General features: G+C 46.4%; 1 protein-coding gene across 4 annotated transcripts in view; it reads left to right on the top strand.

The window, feature by feature from the left end:
- nrp2a (neuropilin 2a) overlaps positions 1 to 17917 on the top strand; it is a 58791-nt gene extending 40874 nt beyond the window's left edge. The window contains exons 12-18 of one of the 4 annotated variants that reach the window (XM_041965899.1): positions 3942 to 4022; positions 4253 to 4354; positions 7579 to 7844; positions 8507 to 8603; positions 10372 to 10404; positions 15348 to 15410; positions 15538 to 17917. In XM_041965899.1, coding sequence (XP_041821833.1) covers positions 3942 to 4022; positions 4253 to 4354; positions 7579 to 7844; positions 8507 to 8603; positions 10372 to 10404; positions 15348 to 15410; positions 15538 to 15842 — 947 coding nt within the window. In that variant the 3' untranslated portion in view covers positions 15843 to 17917. Of the gene's footprint in view, positions 1 to 3941; positions 4023 to 4249; positions 4355 to 7578; positions 7845 to 8506; positions 8604 to 10371; positions 10405 to 12324; positions 13014 to 15347; positions 15411 to 15537 lie in introns of those variants that run through there. The other 3 variants (XM_041965898.1, XM_041965900.1, XM_041965901.1) reach the window with 3 other exon arrangements.
- Positions 17918 to 19376: the final 1459 nt, after the last annotated feature.

Raw genomic sequence — 19376 nt, 5'->3', positions numbered from 1 at the left:
GCATGCACGTACACATCTGTAATGTAAACCTCAGATGTCTCAGCTCCACACTGGCTTCCTGGTTCCTTCAGGTAGAGCTCATTATAAAATGACAGATTTTAAACACGGTTTGGCCCTGTGCTTATTTTTGCTGTTCATATAAGCTCTTTATGTCACTGCCGTCATAGCATCCCATCCTTCAGGAAAGCTTCTGTGTGTGTGCGTGTGTGCGTGGATGAACCTTGATCTGCAAACTTAACCCCACCCAACAGAATATCAAACAATAGGTACTTGTCATTCCCATCATGCCCTTTTGGGGTGTATGTGTGTGAATGCAGGTGCACGCACAACCATTTATCAGTGTGTGTGTGCGCGCGTAGGACTGCCAAGCAGAGATTTACAGAAAGGCTTTCTACATAATTGAAGATTTTTTTTTTTCTTCTCTGACATATCGCTGAGTCAGCTTTCTTCGGGAGTGAGCAATGTCTTTTATGCAGAGAGGGCTGGCCCTCGCCACCCTGTTTTTGTGTGTTTTTGGTGTCTGTGCGTTGAAAAAAACGTGCATGCAAAAGCATTTATATGTGTGCGCATGCCTAAGTGTATTTTTGCGAGCATGTGTGTATGCATGCGCAGCTGCGGCGTGTATTTGTGTGTGTGATTGTGCATCTCCATTATCTATGCCAGCAGTTCCCCTGGGTCCAGTTCTAAGTGTTGGTGTCTCATCCCATGCATGATGATGACTTGCATCATCACCTGCAGCAGTAGACACATTATGTAAGACAACAGTTTGCTGCAGAGAGACTTTTCCTGCATTACAAGGCCCTCTGCTGCGCATGTACAGTAAGTGTGCCTGTACACATGTGGGCCTCCTCGCGCTGCTAGCCCTCGCACACACATCAAGGACAGGGCTTGGGGCAAGGTAGGCAGGTCACATACGTTCACACACATTCTCTCCCTCTGTCTCACATAAACATACACACCCACACAAATGCAAGTCGGTCCCATTCCCATTGCCCCCGACACTCCTGTCACACCCCAGAAAGGTCAGCACATTTACACTGTGACAAGGCCTGACCTTTTGAAAGCATGGAGTGCTCAGGAGCTGGGTAGAATCTTAATGGACTCGTGTTTATGTGTATTTAGCTGGATCCACACATGGGAGTGCGTGTGTGCTCGCGTCCCAGCAGTGTGTAGGCATTCGGTTTATTTTAACACCTGGTCCCAGGTCTTAACTGGAGGACCCAACCGCAAAAAGAGGAGCGAGCAGAAGAGAGAGGAGAAGGGGAGCAAGAGATGGTCACGCATTTGAAACTCAGGAGGAAGAGTTTCAGGAAGATTGTTGCTTTCCTTGCCTTACCTTCCTGGTGGGTCGGCAGTGATAAGAGTCTCATTAGGTAGTTAATGACAGGCATAAAGGACATGACATTAACGCTGGGTTAATGTCAGAAGCCGTCACCAGCTGTGACCAGCCCTTTCATGTCTGCCATTTCTCCAGCTGGGGCGCCATCGCACTCATTTCCACAGGAAGTTCCTTTAAGCGGATCAATTGTGGATCATGCTGCGTTTGTTGCCCTTAGTGCCTTTCAGGGTCTTTAAATTACAATGATAGTGATGCAGAAAGACCAGTAGGAGGCTCCAGCATTGCCACTAACAGGCGTTCAGCAGAGTTCAGTATGGCAATGAATCTATGTGCCTTTTTTTTTTCAAGACATATTTGCATACTTGTTGTGTTTCTTTTCCAGCTGATGAGCTCTGTCTCACATGAGATCACCAGGCATCCAAGCCTCGGAGCTGTTTGGATAGGCTTAAATGAGACATGTCAGGGAAAGCTAACAATGCAGTATGAAATACAATGTGTTTAAGAACTCACTTACCCATTTCAGTCGTCATTAATGCCAGTTAAGGAAGAAAAAGAAGCCACATTTGTGTATCTATTGGCAAAAAAGTTTGATCTAGCGCAGTGAAATGTGACAAAAACAAGTCACTGTGTAAACATGTGTTATTAATGGCTTTTATGCAGTGGTTATACAGACAGAGATTGAGTGAAGAACAGCTTACACAGTTTATTCACATTATAAATTTGGATCTTTGGTGGAGACGTGACCCAAACCTCTTTGTAAACTCCCATAACACATCAGGGTTGACTCATCTGCTCCCAATAACGCAGCGCTTTCTCCCACTTCGCATTCCAGCTGCAGCCTGCTCAACATGTGTCTGTTTGTGTGCACACGTGATGTGTTTTAATGAGCGAATCGTTGGCTTATTTATGCATCAGTTGTGTTCTTTGTCATTCTTTGTGATGTATGTGGGCTTAAATGGATGTTAAGGGCAGAGAGAAAATCATACATTTCACTTTGTGTTTGTTCTCCCTTCTTCTGAGAGCGTGTGAGTTATAGAGTGAGGGTAGCGCACATGATAGCTCACACGTGCACGGGACGGAGTGTGTGCGCTCCCATCTGACAGCCAGTGAGAAGTCCCAGAGTGTGCTCGCGCTGTCCAAGGTCGAGGGGAGTTTGTTAGACTCATCCATCCATCAGCCTTAGTGTGTGACTTTGCATCTGTGTGCCTGCATGTTTGACTCAGTGTGTGTGTGTGTGTGTGTGTGTGACAGACACTGACGCCTGAGCATGCAGACACAACATGACCGGGGCCCCTTTGGGTGCCTTATGGCTATCTGCGCCTGCCTCCGCCTGTGTCTGGCGGTCTGGGTGGGATGGCCAAATGGAGACAGGAGACGAGAGATAGTTAGTTTCGGAAAATGACCTCACACTCTCAGTTATGACACCCACTTTAATTCACCCTTTATATACAGGGCACTCAGACATGCTGTTTATGTGCTAGATTATGGATAAAAATGACTTTTTGAAGAGTTTAACTCCACAGCTTCCTGTTTAAAACGTCCTCTCACTGCTGTAACAATCAAACCTGAAGAGATTATTTGCAGGGGAACGCGTGTAAAACACTGGATTGCTCTGTGCTACAGGTTGCAGTGAAAATAATGCAAATTAGCCATTTTTCCTGGGGTTATGCACCAGACAATTTCTTGGCCAGACCAGTTGCCAGGCAACCAGTAGACACTCCAGGAAGTTACTGGTCCTGATCAAGAAATAGTCTGGGACAAAATTGTCAGTTTTACACTACGCTATTAGTGTAGCCGACACTAAACAGCAGTTTAGCAGCTCCCAGTGAACACAACCTGACCGGGATGCAGATTTACGACCAAACACAGCCTCAGAGACTGACGGAGGTCAGCTTGACAACAGGGAATACAGTACTGAGGTGGTTTTCTTGCTGGGTTTGGTACAGACGGTCCATCAGGAAACTCTGTAAATCACCCTGGTAAAGTCAAGGTATTCCCTATCGTCAGATTGGCCTTAAAACATTTAATGACATCTTAATGACAAGTCCAAATTATACCACTGTGGTTGAGGTCAAAAAAAGTATTTATGACACAATTATAATAGTCTTATGACAGACAATGTCAAAACCAACCACATATGACAGTTAATTGTAATGTTAAGAGATGTAGCTGTTTCTTTATATTAGACCTGCTGTGACATACGTCATAACAAAGACATCTCAAACAATGTCAATTTTGCACTAAAAATGACATGATTGTGATATAATGTCTCTCAAGAAAGCAAGAAATGTCCATTTTTTCTTTTTTTTAAATTATACTTTAAGCTCTGAAAAGTTGAAATCATATCTAAAATAATTAACTAGGACTAAGACACTCTCCCTCATTACTTCCTGGTTCTTTCTGCCTTTGCTGCTTATCACTTCCTCTCACATCTGTATTTCCTGGCCTTCCCTCACGTACACTGCCGGGGAAGAAATTCCACATAAATAATCTCTTAAGCAAACATGGGCTGATTAATTTGTCTCTTTACAGTAATCTAACGTCCGAGGATTGTGTCATACAACCACCTTTGACCTGAGCCGTGTTGTGTTTGTTTCTGCAGAAACCACCACGCCGGCGGACACCGTCACGCCCACTCTGCCCGCTGACATGGAAACCACCACGGTCCCCATTACGACTACAGGTGAGACCATGCAAAGTATTTTACATGAAAGTAAAAGTAATGCTGGGCTAATAGTGTTATTAGGAAGCTGGAATAACAGAGATGAAAGCATTTGAATGGGCTGTATGACATTATGTAGAGCAGCTGTGAATGTTTCTTTATCTGAAATGACTGTGATTTCTCATGCCTGTGTGCCCTTTGGCTCTTCCTCTGTCCTTTCCTTCCTCTGCTGCTCTCCACCGCTGCAGCAGCCACCTCTCCTCCATCAGACAGCGTGTGTGACTTTGACCACGGCCTGTGTGGGTGGACGCACGACCCCAACGCCCCTCTCCTCTGGTCCCTGCACAGCCACGGTGAGTCTCCTCATCAGGCATGTGAAGATTCTGCATGACTCACTGCCGCCGTCTGGTTAGCAGAGCGACTCAGAGCTGCTGCAGGCAGCTCAGGTTTTTCTCTGTGCAGCAAGCGTTTGATGGACAGTGACCTGCAGGGGTTGTTTTAGGTCTGGTTGATTTTACAAAACAATGCAGTTAGCAGCTCTCAAGTTTTACTTCGGTGTTACATGGATTTCTGTATCAGCCTCTGTCAATTGTTTGCTGCAGAGCTTTTATGTATGCAGCCGCAAGGAAAATTTAATTTGGGCACAGAAAATTGCACAAGCACAAATGCATTTAGGTTGTTTTATCAACTTCAGTGGGTCTAGACAAGACACTGTTTTCTATAATTAAATAATTAAATCATTCTCCTTGTGCATCTTCATTGAGTCCCTTTTCAATTTGATTAAAATAATTCCTTAAATTGAAACCAGTCTAATTTGCCAGCGACGTCGTCTGCCAGCCGCGCTGCTCTTTCCGAGCGAATGGGAATGAAAATGAATTGAGGGAGCGAGACGCCGGCGCCGTGTCAAGCACATGTGTGGCACGCACCGGCTCTCCGCTCGCTCGGCCCCGTGAGCCAAAACGCGACAAGTCTTGGCAGGAAGGGGTTAAGACCCGGTAGCTCCAATTAAGTTCAGAGCACGAGATTCCAAAGACGAGCAGTTATTCCCAGCCGTCCGTCACTGCTCCTCCATTACCTCAGGCACATCCCAGATGATGCTGTGTAGACTTCCATCTACTTAGACACTCCTTGAAGAAATTATTATTCATTTTCCCTTTATACATACCCGTGGATCAAAAGTGCAGCTTTTGGCGTGTTATTAAAAACTACAGAAGACATATCCTGCTGGGTTTCTGGAGTTTTTTTTATATATAGCACTATTTATAATTTTTTGATTGTTATCAAACCTTGTTTTAAAATTCATTGGTTTTGAGCAAGTCTCCATGAAAGATTCAGCATTTCTCCAGCTGGAGAGAATTAAACAAAAGGTTCAGCCCCCCCCCCCCCCTTTTTCGTCAAATTTGCCACATCACCTGGGTCATGTTCAGCAAAGGCAGACTGTTCATGAAGCGTGACCTATTTGGGTCAAAACCATCTTTGACAGGGGGGCTTCAAAGCAGCTTCTTTCATCATGGCTGGATTGGAAAGGGTTGCTTCGATTAGTCAGGTTGTGGCTTTCATGTATGGAGTATCATTTCCAGCCGTTTTGACACGCCACGCCGGCCTTTGATTTTCCCGCAGATGTCAAAGGTCAGAAATCCCAGCCAACACACGGGATCATTATTTCACTGCTATCAAATCACGCTTTAATCCTCTGTAGGGTTCCTTTTCTCGTGTGACCCAGAAACCATGATCTCCTCACCTCTTGACCTCAGTCACAAACCCAGTAATTAGGCACAGAGGTGGAATTAGCCACCGTCTACTGTATTATTTGGCTTAATATACCCCCGCTAGTAAAAGCGCGCTAACTAGGCTTCATAGATTGAATCCTTGTTTGCTTCTCGCTGCAGGAGACCGCTGTGAAATGGATTAATAATGCTCTGTTGTGCTGCGTATGGCGAGGCAGTCTCGATTATGAGCTGTCTGGTGAACAAGAGGCACAACAATGGGGGGCTCGCTGCACGACACCGCGCTTCGGCGCAAGGCAGAGACGATGGAAGAGGCTTTGGTGCACGCACTGAAATGAGTGATAAAATGCCTCGCGGAGTCACAAATGTGCTTCACTCGCACGTCCTCTCTGTGCGTACACATGCACGCAGCATATAGGCAAAAAAAAAGCTGTTTCATGCGCAGCAAGGGAGAGCACACAGAGGCACACACACACACACAGTCATTCCAGGGCTGCGGAGGGCCAAGGGACATACTGTCACACACACTGTCTGAAGTGTCACACACAGGCGAGCCTGGGCGTATGGCGGGCAGAGGGGAGCTGTCAAGTCGGAGGAAGATTTGTCCCTCCAGATACTGCTTGTCGGAGCTGCTGGAAAGAGCGGGCGCACACACCCACACACAGCGAAAGGTTATCGACCCAGTCACTCAATAACTTGAGCGTGGCTGGGCGAAAAAACATGCGCCCTCACCGGAAGCCACCGCACTGAGGTGCTTCGGAAAAAAAGCAGGTGCCGCGTTACAGGCAAACACATTCTGGAAAACACCTGACTGCCGTGTGATTTGCCTCGGACCACTTTTCCCTTGTAAGACGGAGAGGCACGCAGTTGCTCACACACACACACCGGCAGTTCTTGATAAAGCAGCCGATTTAATCTGCAGATTGTTGATACTGGACATTTTCCCACAGGGCCCACTTAAGAAATTCTTCACCAGATGCCTGTTTGAGTCACTCTCTCAAACATACATGGGCATACGCACACACTCATACATACTGTAGGCTCACCCATCTCTCACAATAGAATTCGTGTCAGGCATCCAATTTGCAAACTAAACATCCTCTGGTGTAAACAAGCGGAGCGGCGTGCGTTTTTGTTGCACTTTTTCCGTCGCTGAAGTCATTCACCTGGATGGGAATGAAGAGAAATAGGCCCCGGGGGTCTTGGCAGGAGTTGTGGTTGCGCTCATGTACGACTGACGCTCTCACTGGACCCATTCTTCTGTGTGTTTATATTTGTCATATCCCTATTGTTTGGTGTGACTATTGTGTGGCGGCGATTCCGTTCCTGTTAGCAACTGGTGATTTGTTTCTTTTTTGTTTGAGAGTCATGCTGGAGATTTCTGTAACTGTGTGAAAGCATATACACGGTGCCGATACGGCATACGTGTCCGCCTGTATGTGCAAACAGTGATGATTGATGATTATAATTGTGTGACTGTATGGGGCACACACACGGTATGTACATGTGCCCCATTCCAGCAGCATCAATTTATATATATATATATATATATATATATATATATCAAAAGTCTACACATCCTTTCAAATTTCCTCTTTTTTATTGCCTCGAGGGGTGAAATGAAAATCCATTAAATTAGACTTTTTTCCTGTTTTTGCTCTTTTTTTTTTTTTGACTGTATCAACCAGCAAATTCAAGGTTAAAACTAAGCTCTGCTCATTTCTAGCAATGTGTAAAAAATACTAAAGCAGCTTGGTTGCATATTGTTGCTGTTAAAATGCTTTTTTATGTTCCACCAACATACTTATTCAGAGTAATCTCTGACCACATCGCATCTCACTCCCCTCCAGAGCTCAACAGCTACCTGTACATGGACGCCAGCCTAAAGACAGAGCAGCAGCGAGCCCGCCTCGTGAGCCCCGTGGTGGCGGCCGACACCGGGCCCCTCTGCCTCCTCTTCTCCTATCAGCTGTGGGGGGAGGCCCAGGGCCACCTGAAGGTCCTGCTGCGGGATGCCCACAACGAGGAGACCGTCCTGTGGACGCTGAAAGATGACCAGGGCCCTGTCTGGAAGGAGGGTCGCACCATCCTGCCTCGCTCCCCAAAAGACTTCCAGGTAATCATAAACCCAGATTTTAGGTGAAAAATAAAAAGCAGAATGAGCGTTACCTTTATTGGTATGAAAAAGTCATAACAGCAATGCTATGAAAGCCTCAGACTTCTGGCAAATATCAGTGAGCTATATTAAAGTCTGCTTGATAAATACGTATCTGGGTCAGACCTTATATTGTGTGTCTCCCCAGAAAGAGAAACGTGTTTTTAATGTCTTTATCAGGGTTGGTTAGAGAGAGATCGGTGCATCTCAGAGCATAGGAAAGCGCCACTTGTAGCCCCTCTCTCACCTTAGGCCAGGTTTGACTTCAAAAGGAGCTAAAGTAAGCCATACTGTCTCTGTTGGGGGAGTGATTGTTTGGGGATCGCTGTGCATTTGTCAGAGACATCACAAGCAGTTAATGTTCTCATAAAAAAGTAACCTGAAGACGCTTGCAGAGAAAGGGAGGATGATTGCAAGTGTTGAGTGCAACTTTGAACTCGCAGGCGGCGTATTAAGTTTTTATCCTCTTTCTCCTCCCCCTCCTCTCGCTTGTCCCCGTTCTCAATTTGCCTCCGCCCCCCCTGCTCCCCCTTGCCACCATCCTGTCTCCGTCTTCCTCTTCCTCCTCTTATTTCTCAACTTTTACCTCCTCTTCCTCTTCCTCCCTGCTTCTGCTGCGGTAGGTTGTGATGGAGGGTTTCTTTGTGCACGGCACCAGAGGACACATCTGGATCGACAACATCCACATGAGCTCCAGTATCCCTCTGAAAGAGTGTACACGTAAGTCACACATGAACAGACACTCTGTACGCACGTGCACACACACACACACACACACACACACACACACACACACACACACACACACACTCACATTCTTGCATTTCTAAGGAAACTCTTTGGCAAACAGTTTTTTTTTTTTTTTGCTTCAGTTTCAGCTTCAATTCTAAAATGTTTTCCATCCATAAGAAAATGGACAAACACACACATCCATTTGACCCACCCGCTGCCTCTCAACCGCTGTCAACCCAACCCTCGCCTCCATCAATCTGCCATTCCCTCTATGGCCCTTCCACCTCCTCCACATTTAGCCTTAAGGTCCTCGAACAGCGACACACATGAAGTGATGAACTCCCCCGCCCCCCCAGTCCTCCCTCCACTCCCATCGCACTCTCATCCCAGTTTCGGAGACAGCCTCTCCTCCGAAGAGCCCACCAAATGCAGAGATGAAAGGAGGAAGGAGAGGGAGGGACAGCGTTTATTCCTCCACCAAAAAAAGAAAAGAAAAGAATAGGAAAACTAGGCCATAAACGCCCCGTGGGCCCCTGCGATGCTAATCTATGTTTCATTAGATTTCTCTTCTTCTCTTTCTCTCCTCTCCCTCTATCTCTCTTGCGCTCACTCCTCTGTCGTATTTGTAAACAGAGCTTTTCCCGAGCCGTCAAAGGGAATTACTAGACAGGCTGTTTCCCAAGCAAGTTTCTGGGTGCCTGGTGCGAGCTGAGCGCCAGCATAGCCTCCTTAATCTGGCCCGAGCAGGGGCTTTGGAGAGGGTCTTAAACAGATCAGAGACCGAGCCCGGGGTTCAGAGCCAAAAACCTGCCGTCATCACTTCTGACTGACGTCCAGTGTGCTTTGGAGCTGGACCACAGTGGGGAGCAGGCAGAGTGTAATTGAGGGAAAGTGTGTGTGTGTGTGTGTGTGTGTTAAGTGTCCCTAGCTTGCGGCAAACACTCCTGTTTTTGTGTTTTTTGCCTCTTTGTGTTTGCATTCTATCAGCCCTTTTGTGTGTGTGTGTGTGTGTCATGAGAGTCTAGAGAGAGTCCAGAGCTCGCAAGGCAGAGATGACAGCCCCCTCCTGCCTCCATGCTGCTGTGTCCCCTCCTTCCTCCCTTCCCTCCTCTCCTCCGCCTCTCCCAGAGCATTCTGGGATGTTGCTTATCACGCAACGCAGTTGAGTTTTTCACAGTACGTTGGCGCTCCCGCCAAAAGGCGCCTGTTCCCAAGTCGGTTTCCGTCTTTCTTTCTGTTTCACCCCCCGTCCCTGACGCACACACATACACATGCGCTATCTAACACACACAAGGACACACACACCAGCTCTTTGTGTTTGCATTCCAGGCAATCAAAGTGAAGGTTCTGCTCTGTGCATTTGCAGCAAGCCAAAAACCCCCCTGCCCCGCTCCAGTTTAACTGGGCTCTGCAGATAAACAACTTGAAATGCCTGAACTTTGTGAACACTGACACACACGTACACGTACGCCGGGCCTATATACTCTCAGCGCAGCCCATCTCAAATTCCCAACTCACACAATGTGCCCTGTTTGAAATTGCATTCTTGCAAAGGAGCCGAGTAAATGCCATAATTCATGTGAGTTATCTGAGGAATTAACTTAAATTTCCTCGGGAGGAGTTTGATAGTCTTGTGACATTTGTGTGACATTTGGCTGACTTTTCCCTCATATTTAAAGTTATCTAACAGTTCTCTCTCTCTCGCTTTCTGCTCCTGTCTCTCTATGTCTGCCTGACTCTCTCCCTGTCCTCGTAGAACCCTTTGCAGCCTTCTCTCCTGAAAATCCAGGTGAGTTTCACTTTGCTATGATGTCACTTCCTCTCTGGTCTTGCTTCCTGCCCGTTGGTATGCACTAGCCTGGGGTTTTTTGCTTGGTGGCACTAAGTCGTCTAAACCACTACACAGTCAGCCCTTCACCGACAGCACAGAGGCTGAGTCTGCTAGAGCTGTGTGAGCCCAGATTAAAAAAAAACAAAAAACTACTGCATTCATTTTTAAAACTAGCGATTCATTGCATCATCAGCAGCATGTAGACATCACCAAACAAATACTAAACCCCTTGCTAAAATCTAAATACTTAAATTTGCAAATACTGATTGAATTTTCGCACTCTAACCTCGTTGGAAAATAGATGATTTCAGTAATGTGTTGCTGTGCATTAGTTTTACCTTGTCAGTCTCAGTGGAAACAAAGGATTAGTCTCAAAAGAGCAAGCTCTGCGTGCAAGGCAAGCTAAATCAAGCACACCTCACGGAGTCAGATATTTGAAAAGAGCTACATATTCTCAGTTCTAGGCTGCCTGACACAGCCTGAAGGGTTTTAAATAACTGTCTGCCTCATGAAAAATATTTAGAGCATCCTGGGGGACTCTATGAGATTGATGTTAGTGTTTTGGCATCTCATAATGTCTTCCAATAAGATAAGAGCTTGGCGGTTTCAGTGCGAATGTGATGTGTGTGCACTTCTTCGGCTTTTCTACTCCTCCGCCTTCACACACATACACACACGCGCTCTCACGGAGTCTCTAACCCCTGACAAACATGCGCAAACACACACATTAATATCACCACACACACACACACCAGTGTCCCCAGTGAAAAGCAATCAGATAGAGTGACTGAGCAGCGGCAAGCACGGGTGTCTCGCTCTCCTCTCCCTAACTCGGCTCTGTCTAATGAGTGTGTGCAGTGTGAAGTAGCAGGAGCATGCACCATTTCCCTCTGTAATTATGTGACACGGTCCAAAAATCAGGATGTATTCAGCTCTGCTTCACTTTCCCTAGTTCAATTTGACATCCTCTCCGTCTTACATCTCTCCACATCAAGTTTGGATGATACGTGTGGGCTTTATTTTTTAGTTTGTCAATGTCCTCGGGGGTTCATTTTTGCATCACAGTCTTGGATAGTGGAGTGGAGGCTTCTTGGAAGGTGGTTAGTTGGTTCTTACCAAGAATTTGAGAAGGGGGTTCAAGCCAGGGGCAGCAGTGTAGAGGATCTGTGGAGATAGTCTCCAAGGAGACAGAGCTTGGCTTGAGGAGGAGAGGACTGGCCAGGAGGCTGATGCATGAGAAAAGGGAAAATGAAAAACCAAGAACAGAGAACAGGATAAATTATGTACTCAAAACAAATCTGCCAACTAAATAACAAATCCCAGTCCAGCATCAGCTCAGAGAGAGCGCTGGAACATTGGATTCCCATGTGGTGTCCGACTGATTCTTGCATGGTTCTGAGAGTTTATCAGGGGGCTGTTCGTGACTTCCTGTGCCAGTGCAAAACAGGAAGAGGAAGCTCCTTAATTCAATGTGTGTGGGTGCTTTTATAACTAATTATTTTGGCTTTCGTTTCACACCAAGTCATTTCATTGGAGCTTTGAAAAAAAAATTAATTGCATTGCACCTGATTGGATCAACTATTGGACTCATTTCAAACCAAATCTCTTGATGATCTTGGTGTGAAAACTTGTAGTCCAACTGCAACCCAAGCTACATGAGAGAAATGGATGCATTTGAATTTTTCTTTTTTTTTGGCCTTGGAGATTTATTTTATTTTTTGCAACTGGCATGCTTGTGCATGCTCACATGAGGTGCACGCCTGCTGTTCGTATGATAAAGACCAATAGGGATAGAAAATAGAGAATTAAATGTAGACAATAAACAAGTGCCACTCCTCACTTTTCCCGCTGGCCAATTATTCTGTATCTCTCCACCAGGGGGAGGCGTTCCTGTGCCTCCCTTGCCCATCCACTGGTATTACATTATGGCCGCCGGGGGCGCCCTCCTTCTCCTGGCGGTGGCCATCTTGGTCAGAGCCCTCTGTTGCTGCCGACAACACCTGGCCACCAAGAAGAGCCAGCTGTCAGTGGCCTATCACAGCTCCTCGCAGTGCTTCCAGTATTCTAACTGGTCCTCCAGTATGGCCGCCCCAGGGGTGGAGCCAGTCCTGACAGTGAGGTTGGACAGCCGGGACCGACACCGTACCCTCTGCTGAAAGGAAGCGCTTAGCTGCGTTGTGTTTGGCAGAGCAGGATGGCAACTTGTGATGTCAGTGGCAGTGTGTGTCGTGTTGCCACAAGATTGACCGAACATCCACTCCACGAACCCCTCCCTCATTTAGTTTACAGTGGCAAGGGTGATGATGACACAGACATTGTCCTAAACTGCCAAGTGAAAATTTGCAAAGAAACACTGTGCTCTCTCTCTCTGTCTCTAATGGATGTAGCTTCGGTTGCTGTTTTCTTCTTTGTTCCATTAAGGAGTTTGTTGACATTTCACACTATGCTGCTCCTGATAAGAGGACTGAAGTCTGAGTAAGTTATTTATCTGAACAGCTTGTATCGGACCATTGAGTGCCGTCTGGCTCCTCATAACCCCAACGGTCCTCCTGAAATGACCCCAGAATGGACACACACGCAGACATGTGTGGGCTGGGAAGAGGAGGGGAGGGGAGGGGGGGGGGGGGGGGGTCGAGCTGGTTCCGCTGCGAGAGCCAGCCAGACCTGCCAAACCACGGGCTAAAACAAGACCCCAGAGACACGAGGAGCTCTGCAGTGCCGAGAGAGAGAGAGAGGAGAAAACTGTTAGGCTGAGAGGCGTTCAGTGTGCTAGCTGTGGAAATGATTTGGCAAGCCCCAGAAAATAAAGCTCTTGGTATCTCTGTAATAACAACACGAGATAGCTGCGATATGAGTTGTACCAATAGTGAGGGTGTTGTAATGGAGGCGAAAAGAAAATCCTTCCATTGTCCTTTTCAACAGAGCATGTGCACATTTAAAACAAAGGAATGTAAATCCATCATACTTTAAGTCCTGCATCACGAATGGAGATAACCAGCTCATTTGATTGAACGCCCTGTCTTCTCCTGATAAAGGCGTCAGTCAGTGATGGATGCAGCCGTCTTCAGTGTTTAGTGTTTCATCTTGATTCTCCGGCGTAATAAAGCACGTTGTTCCACTCCCATTTATGCTCCATGCCACCCACTCCCGTTGTTCGCCATGTCTTTGAGCCGCTCAGATGAAAGCCATGCCGAGCCGAGCCTTGTTGTGTTTTCAGTGGGAATATGTGCTTGTTGTTTTTAGGGTTGTAAATAGACACAGCTGCCTGCCATCGCCACTTCTTTCTTGATTTATACTCCTACAAATCCCACAATGCCGCCCGACCAGCTGGAACCCATAAGTGCAGTGTTTTGCCGTATATGTGCACCCTTGAGAGGGATCCAAGACATTATGAAAACCAGAGCAGAGCTCCAGCTATTGATGGTTCTTCCTTTAGTGCCATATGACGCCATTAATGGCTGTTAACATAAAATAAGACATAGCTAACGCACTTCTTGCTAATATTTAACATATATGGGATTTAAAAGCCGAGTTTATTGTGAAATTTCTCAAAACTCTAGACTGTGGTAGACAAATTGGCACCAATTTGTCTCTCATCAGTTGGTTCAGAGGTGGTGAGATTTGACATGAGCTCGGTTTATCACCCTGGATCGAATGAAATTGAGGTCTTCGCTCTGTGGCTTAGCGGGCCATGCTTTCGCGATCTGTCACACCAGCAAATATCTGTCACCTACTCGCCCGCAGCTCAGCAGAATGCGTGCCGATTTGTTGCCACAATTTAAAAGCTGAACTTTTCCCTCCAGAGCGAAATAAAAATGTGTTTTTTGGCACGCTCTCACAATGTGCTTTTAAATCAACTTGGGGAGGAGGGATTGGACACCCTTACTGGTCCATCTCAACACCGTTACGCTCCAAGCCTCTAATAGTTGTAATTAGTTAATGGACAGATAACATTTATTAAGGCTGCGGTAAGCACTTTTCCCTCCCATCTACCGCACCTCCGTCGCCCAATCCGCTGCCAAATTCAGTTGCCCTGGAAACAGCATTAATAACGCCATTGGCCATCCAAGACCTCCAGAACAAGACGTGTGCCTTGCCAAGCAGCTACTCCCACTCCCGCATGCTTGCCAAGAGCGGCAAGCGCAAACACACACTCGCACGCATAGAAACAAGCGCGCGCACACGAACACAAAAAGTGCAAAGAAAACTCATCTAAAGTATAAGTACACTTGAGCCATCGGGCTCAGCTAAAGTGCTGCAGCCATTGCTAGTTTTACCACACTTGTAATCTTCCAATTCAGACACTCACACACATATCAATTTTCAGCTCACGCCGCCTGGCAGTGAGGTTCACAGAATGGAAAGCGAGACCGTCACAAGCACTACTTAATGCTGACATTTGTTGCCATTCGTTTTTTTTTTGTTTGTTTGTTTCTTTTTCTGTGATCATCTTATACACCACTCTTAAACTTGACAGTAACAGTGTCGACGATTTTAACGGTGATAATGATGGGTAATGTTAATTATTTGATGATGACATGTTTGCATCTTTATTCACATGGAATGAACAGTCTTATACCACCAGTATGCTATGTGATGACTGTGTGTTTGACAGGAATGTATCATAATGATCTTTCTCTATTAATAAAGTCATATTTTTCTACTATTCTGAGAGCTGCGTGTGTGTGTGTGGCTGCCAAATCTCTGAATTAGATAGACATTTACACTATCCAAAGCTATTTGTTGGTCACTATGTGTGTGGTCCTGCAAACTTCCTGATTATCCTGAGGTCCTGATTATTAGCATTACAAAAGGTGCTCTTGCTGTGCTATTTGGCATTAATTATGCAGAGTATTTGCTTGATGCTAATAGACTGTGATTCCTGTGCTTCTCTCTGACAGTTAAGAGACCCAACGAGTTTGGAGATGGGCGACTTTTCAGTGGCAGAGACCCTCTAGGTGGAGGTAAGACACAGGGCCCTCACTCTAACACCACACAAGTGACTTTCTTTGCTTTGTAAATGTTGTTCTATCGATACAGTCAGTCGTAAAATTCACTTTTCTTGTCTGCTTTTCCACTTTCCTGTCACAGTTTTACAGTTCCCCGAGTGGAACACGCCATCCCCGTCATCTGAGCCTCCGGTGACGCGTGTCTCAGAGAAGGACAACTCGTGGCTGTACACCCTGGACCCCATCCTGGTCACCATCATCGTCATGAGCTCCCTGGGCGTCCTGCTCGGGGCGGTCTGCGCCGGCCTCCTCCTGTACTGCACCTGCTCCTACAGCGGCCTGTCGTCACGCTCCTCCACCACCCTTGAGAACTACAACTTTGAACTGTACGACGGCCTCAAGCACAAGGTCAAACTGAACCAACAGCGCTGCTGCACTGAGGCGTGAGGCGGTTCGGGGGGGAAGGAAACCCAACAGGAGACGCAAGCGAGAGCGAGAGATGCAGCCATTTCGTGAAAACCTCTCACTATTTTCTTCATTTCCTCCAGTTCACTTTAGTGTCATTTTACTTCCTCAGTGGCGCAGATCCCTGGACACATGGACAACAAGAAAGCCACTCAAATGAGAACTCCTGCTTGGAAGACATGACACAGTCCAGTGTTGGTAGTTGTAGTGGTGAAAAAACCAATGAGAGAAATACTTGGGGATGCCCAGATGGATTGTTCCGTTGCGGGGATGTCAGGCCTCAAAAAATAAATATCTACACATATCAATTACAGATTCCTGCTCCACCAAAAGAGAAGTGTTTATAAATGCATCATAGATTTGTAAGAGGTCTAGTTTTGAAACTGGATTCTGTAAGCTACACGTACTGAGTCAGAACACATTGTGTTGGAAAGGTGGTAGGTTAGGAACGTGCTTAGAGAGCGTCTTTTTTGATCACATGTGAACACAGTGGCCTAGAACTTAGCTCCTTTGTGTGGCCCGTTGACTTTTTTTTGTTCCCTCATAGACTGCTACCTATCAGCCTCAGTTATCCTCTTAGTTCCCGGCAGTCTGTAGTATTTTTAGTCACCGACGTCCATCAAGCCTGTCTTTCGGTCACCCTCTTTCTGTTTAACGTGTTCGTTCTGGCCTGCCGCCAGCCTGTGATGACAGATAAGTAGAAAAAAAAGAGGCAAAGAAAGTGTACGTGTGTGTAGACGAGGGGAGGAGGGGGGCATTTTAACACATTCTTTTAACGACAGAGAGAGTTATTGTTAGATTTAGTTGTCAGAGACTGTTGTAACTGGTTCCTGTCAAAGAGAAGGTCATGTTTACATTGCGGTTAATGGTGAAAGGTCAAGGAGTTTTGTCGGTGCAACCTATGGATTGCTGGTAAGGACAGAGACTGAACACCACGGAAGAAAGAGAGAGAGAGAGACTATGACTGACGGAGCGCTGAAAACCCCCTGCTCTCTCTCTCGCAGGGGCGATGTGCTTTCGCGAGGACAAAAAACAAATAGGATGAAAAAGCAAACGCACAGCCAGAAACAGCTCTTCTCAATCGACTGACTGTGTGCCCGGGCACACGACAAGCCTTAAAAGCAAAACCGTTCACGGAAATGTCGAAAAAGGAACGTTGAGGCGGCAGCGGGAAAAGAGAGGAGGTGTCCATCTCTCTCTTTTAACATGTGGACCTCAAAAGCCATGATTTAAAGGACCTACCCCCCACCCAACTCACACATACACACAGATCACGGCACCCCCACCTCAACCAACTGGCTCATTACGGCCTATTTCTGAAGTTGTTTTTGTTTTCTTTATGTGGGCTCTCGCACAGCAAGGCGGCCATTTTTCAGGACGGTTTTGAACCAGTCTTGCGTGCTCTGAATGGACTCATAAGCCATGAGAAGGAGAGGGTGAGAGAGCAAGTCTCCCACCCATGCACATGCACATACACACATCACTTCACTTGTATATACAGATGTGTATACAGAACATGAATACACACCCTCTCTGGCTCAGAAACACATGAAACTTTGGACACACACACACACACGCTGAGAGGCGCTCAGACCCAAGAATGATGGGAACAGTGTCAACTGCTTGGCCTGAGGTATACATTTGTGATCATGGCACACGTAAACACCGTGGATTCGCCATACACACGCGCACTCAACATTTCATCCCGTTTACTGTCACGTACACACATGCACACACAAACGAGCCGTCCCTCTCCTCTGAGGCCCGCTTTTCTGGACCCCACTGACTCTCTTCAAAGTGCCTTGGAGCCTCGGGGATCCAGCTTGCCTTCGGAGCCGGTATCAGATACTGTAATTTGACACTGACAGGGACAGTCACAGCGCCCCCTTCTACCTGGGAGGACCAAACAAACGTTAAAAAGGACAGGATCCCCCCTTTCGCACTGCTCGGACTGCTGTTATTGTTGTTTTAAAGGGGTCTTTGTACAGAAATGCTCTTTTTATGATTGTTATTATAATTATTGTTATGATTATTTAATAAAGGATTTATACCATACAAAAGAACAGAGTTTGATTCATGCAATGCTTTCTTGGCATTTCTGACATTGCTGCAATACACAAATAAACGATTCCTGTCCAATTACCAGCAAACTGCATCTGAGCTTTACAGTCAAACTTTCACTTTTAATCGCAAAAAGAATACACACGGGGTATTACACACACACACACAGACACAAACTCATGTTCCAGCTCTCTCTCTCTGTCACACACATATATACATAATGCTGTGTTGCCAGCCTGCTGCACTTGGCCTCTAATCTCCCCATGATGTCCCATTAGTCTGGACCTCTGGTGGCCCTCATTTAGGAGCTTCAACATCAAAGCTTTGAAGTGCCCGCTGTCTCAGCCACACACACACACACAGACTCATACAGTACACATGCAATTACTCTGCTTCTCTTTTATACAGCTTGCTGAGTCTCCCACACATGGTTCCATTTATCCACATAGGCTTTCCTCACCTAAATGCAAACCTTGTTAGCAAATACAGCACAGTTTCAGATCCAGAACGCGATATCTTTGACTCTTTGGGGTCTCCTGGACTGTTGACTTGGAAGATTAACGAGAGCACCAAAGTTCATGTTGCAATTCTCAGCTTGTGTGCGCTCCTGCAATGTGTTTTTCCTTCCTGAAACAGACTGGCAGCATAGCTTATTAATTATAACATTTAACACAACTTTGAGTTGAAATGGAGCCTGTAGCACAGGTAGCACATTATGAGTCATACAAAGCAGAACAACACGTGTTGTCGCAGCACAGCGGCGATGGCAGTGGCTGTTAGCATGCTCCGGTCCATGACATAGCGGGCCAATTACCGCCTCTGAAAAAACATAGACAATCCCCAGTCTGCCGGAGGAGTGCGATGCCATCTGCTCACAGGTTTGATTGATCCCGGCAGAACAGTCACGACCACATCACACGAATGAACGGCGACAGGAAATTACCAAAGGAGCCAGATTGTCATTGTTCCATACCGCCTCTTGTTTTCACAACCAAATTATTCTTAATTTTTTTTTTTCCCTGGGAGTGTGCGTGTTACCCAAATGTTGTTTTTCGAGGTTTTTATCAGTCTGTAACGGCACACCGCAGGGGCCCTTTCCTTTAGCCGTCAGATCAGAGCGTTCTTTTGCCTCTGAAGCCTAGGCGGCCTTCAAAGAAAAAGCTCTGGCACCCTGTAAGTCGATAGGCCAGATTGCGGGGGGAGCCGGTTTGAGGGTCGCGCTACAGGAAGTGACTGAAACGCGCAGCTAATTAATCTGGGGATTATGTAATCAAGATGGAAGAGAGGGCAAACAGGCACCGCATTAGTCATCAAAGTTTGGGAGGAAACTTTGTTGGGTTTCCTAACTTAATCACTTTGTACTTTGTTTATTGTATTATTTTGTGACTGTACAGAGGCTCCTCAATGTGTCCTAGCATGGTGAAGCCTGGGTGCGTCAACGTACATTGGTTTTAA

This window comes from Chelmon rostratus, chromosome 24, assembly GCF_017976325.1.
Source record: "Chelmon rostratus isolate fCheRos1 chromosome 24, fCheRos1.pri, whole genome shotgun sequence".
NCBI lineage: Eukaryota > Metazoa > Chordata > Actinopteri > Chaetodontiformes > Chaetodontidae > Chelmon > Chelmon rostratus.
Note: the sequence above shows the minus strand (reverse complement) of the source record. Positions and strands in the feature narration are given on the sequence as shown.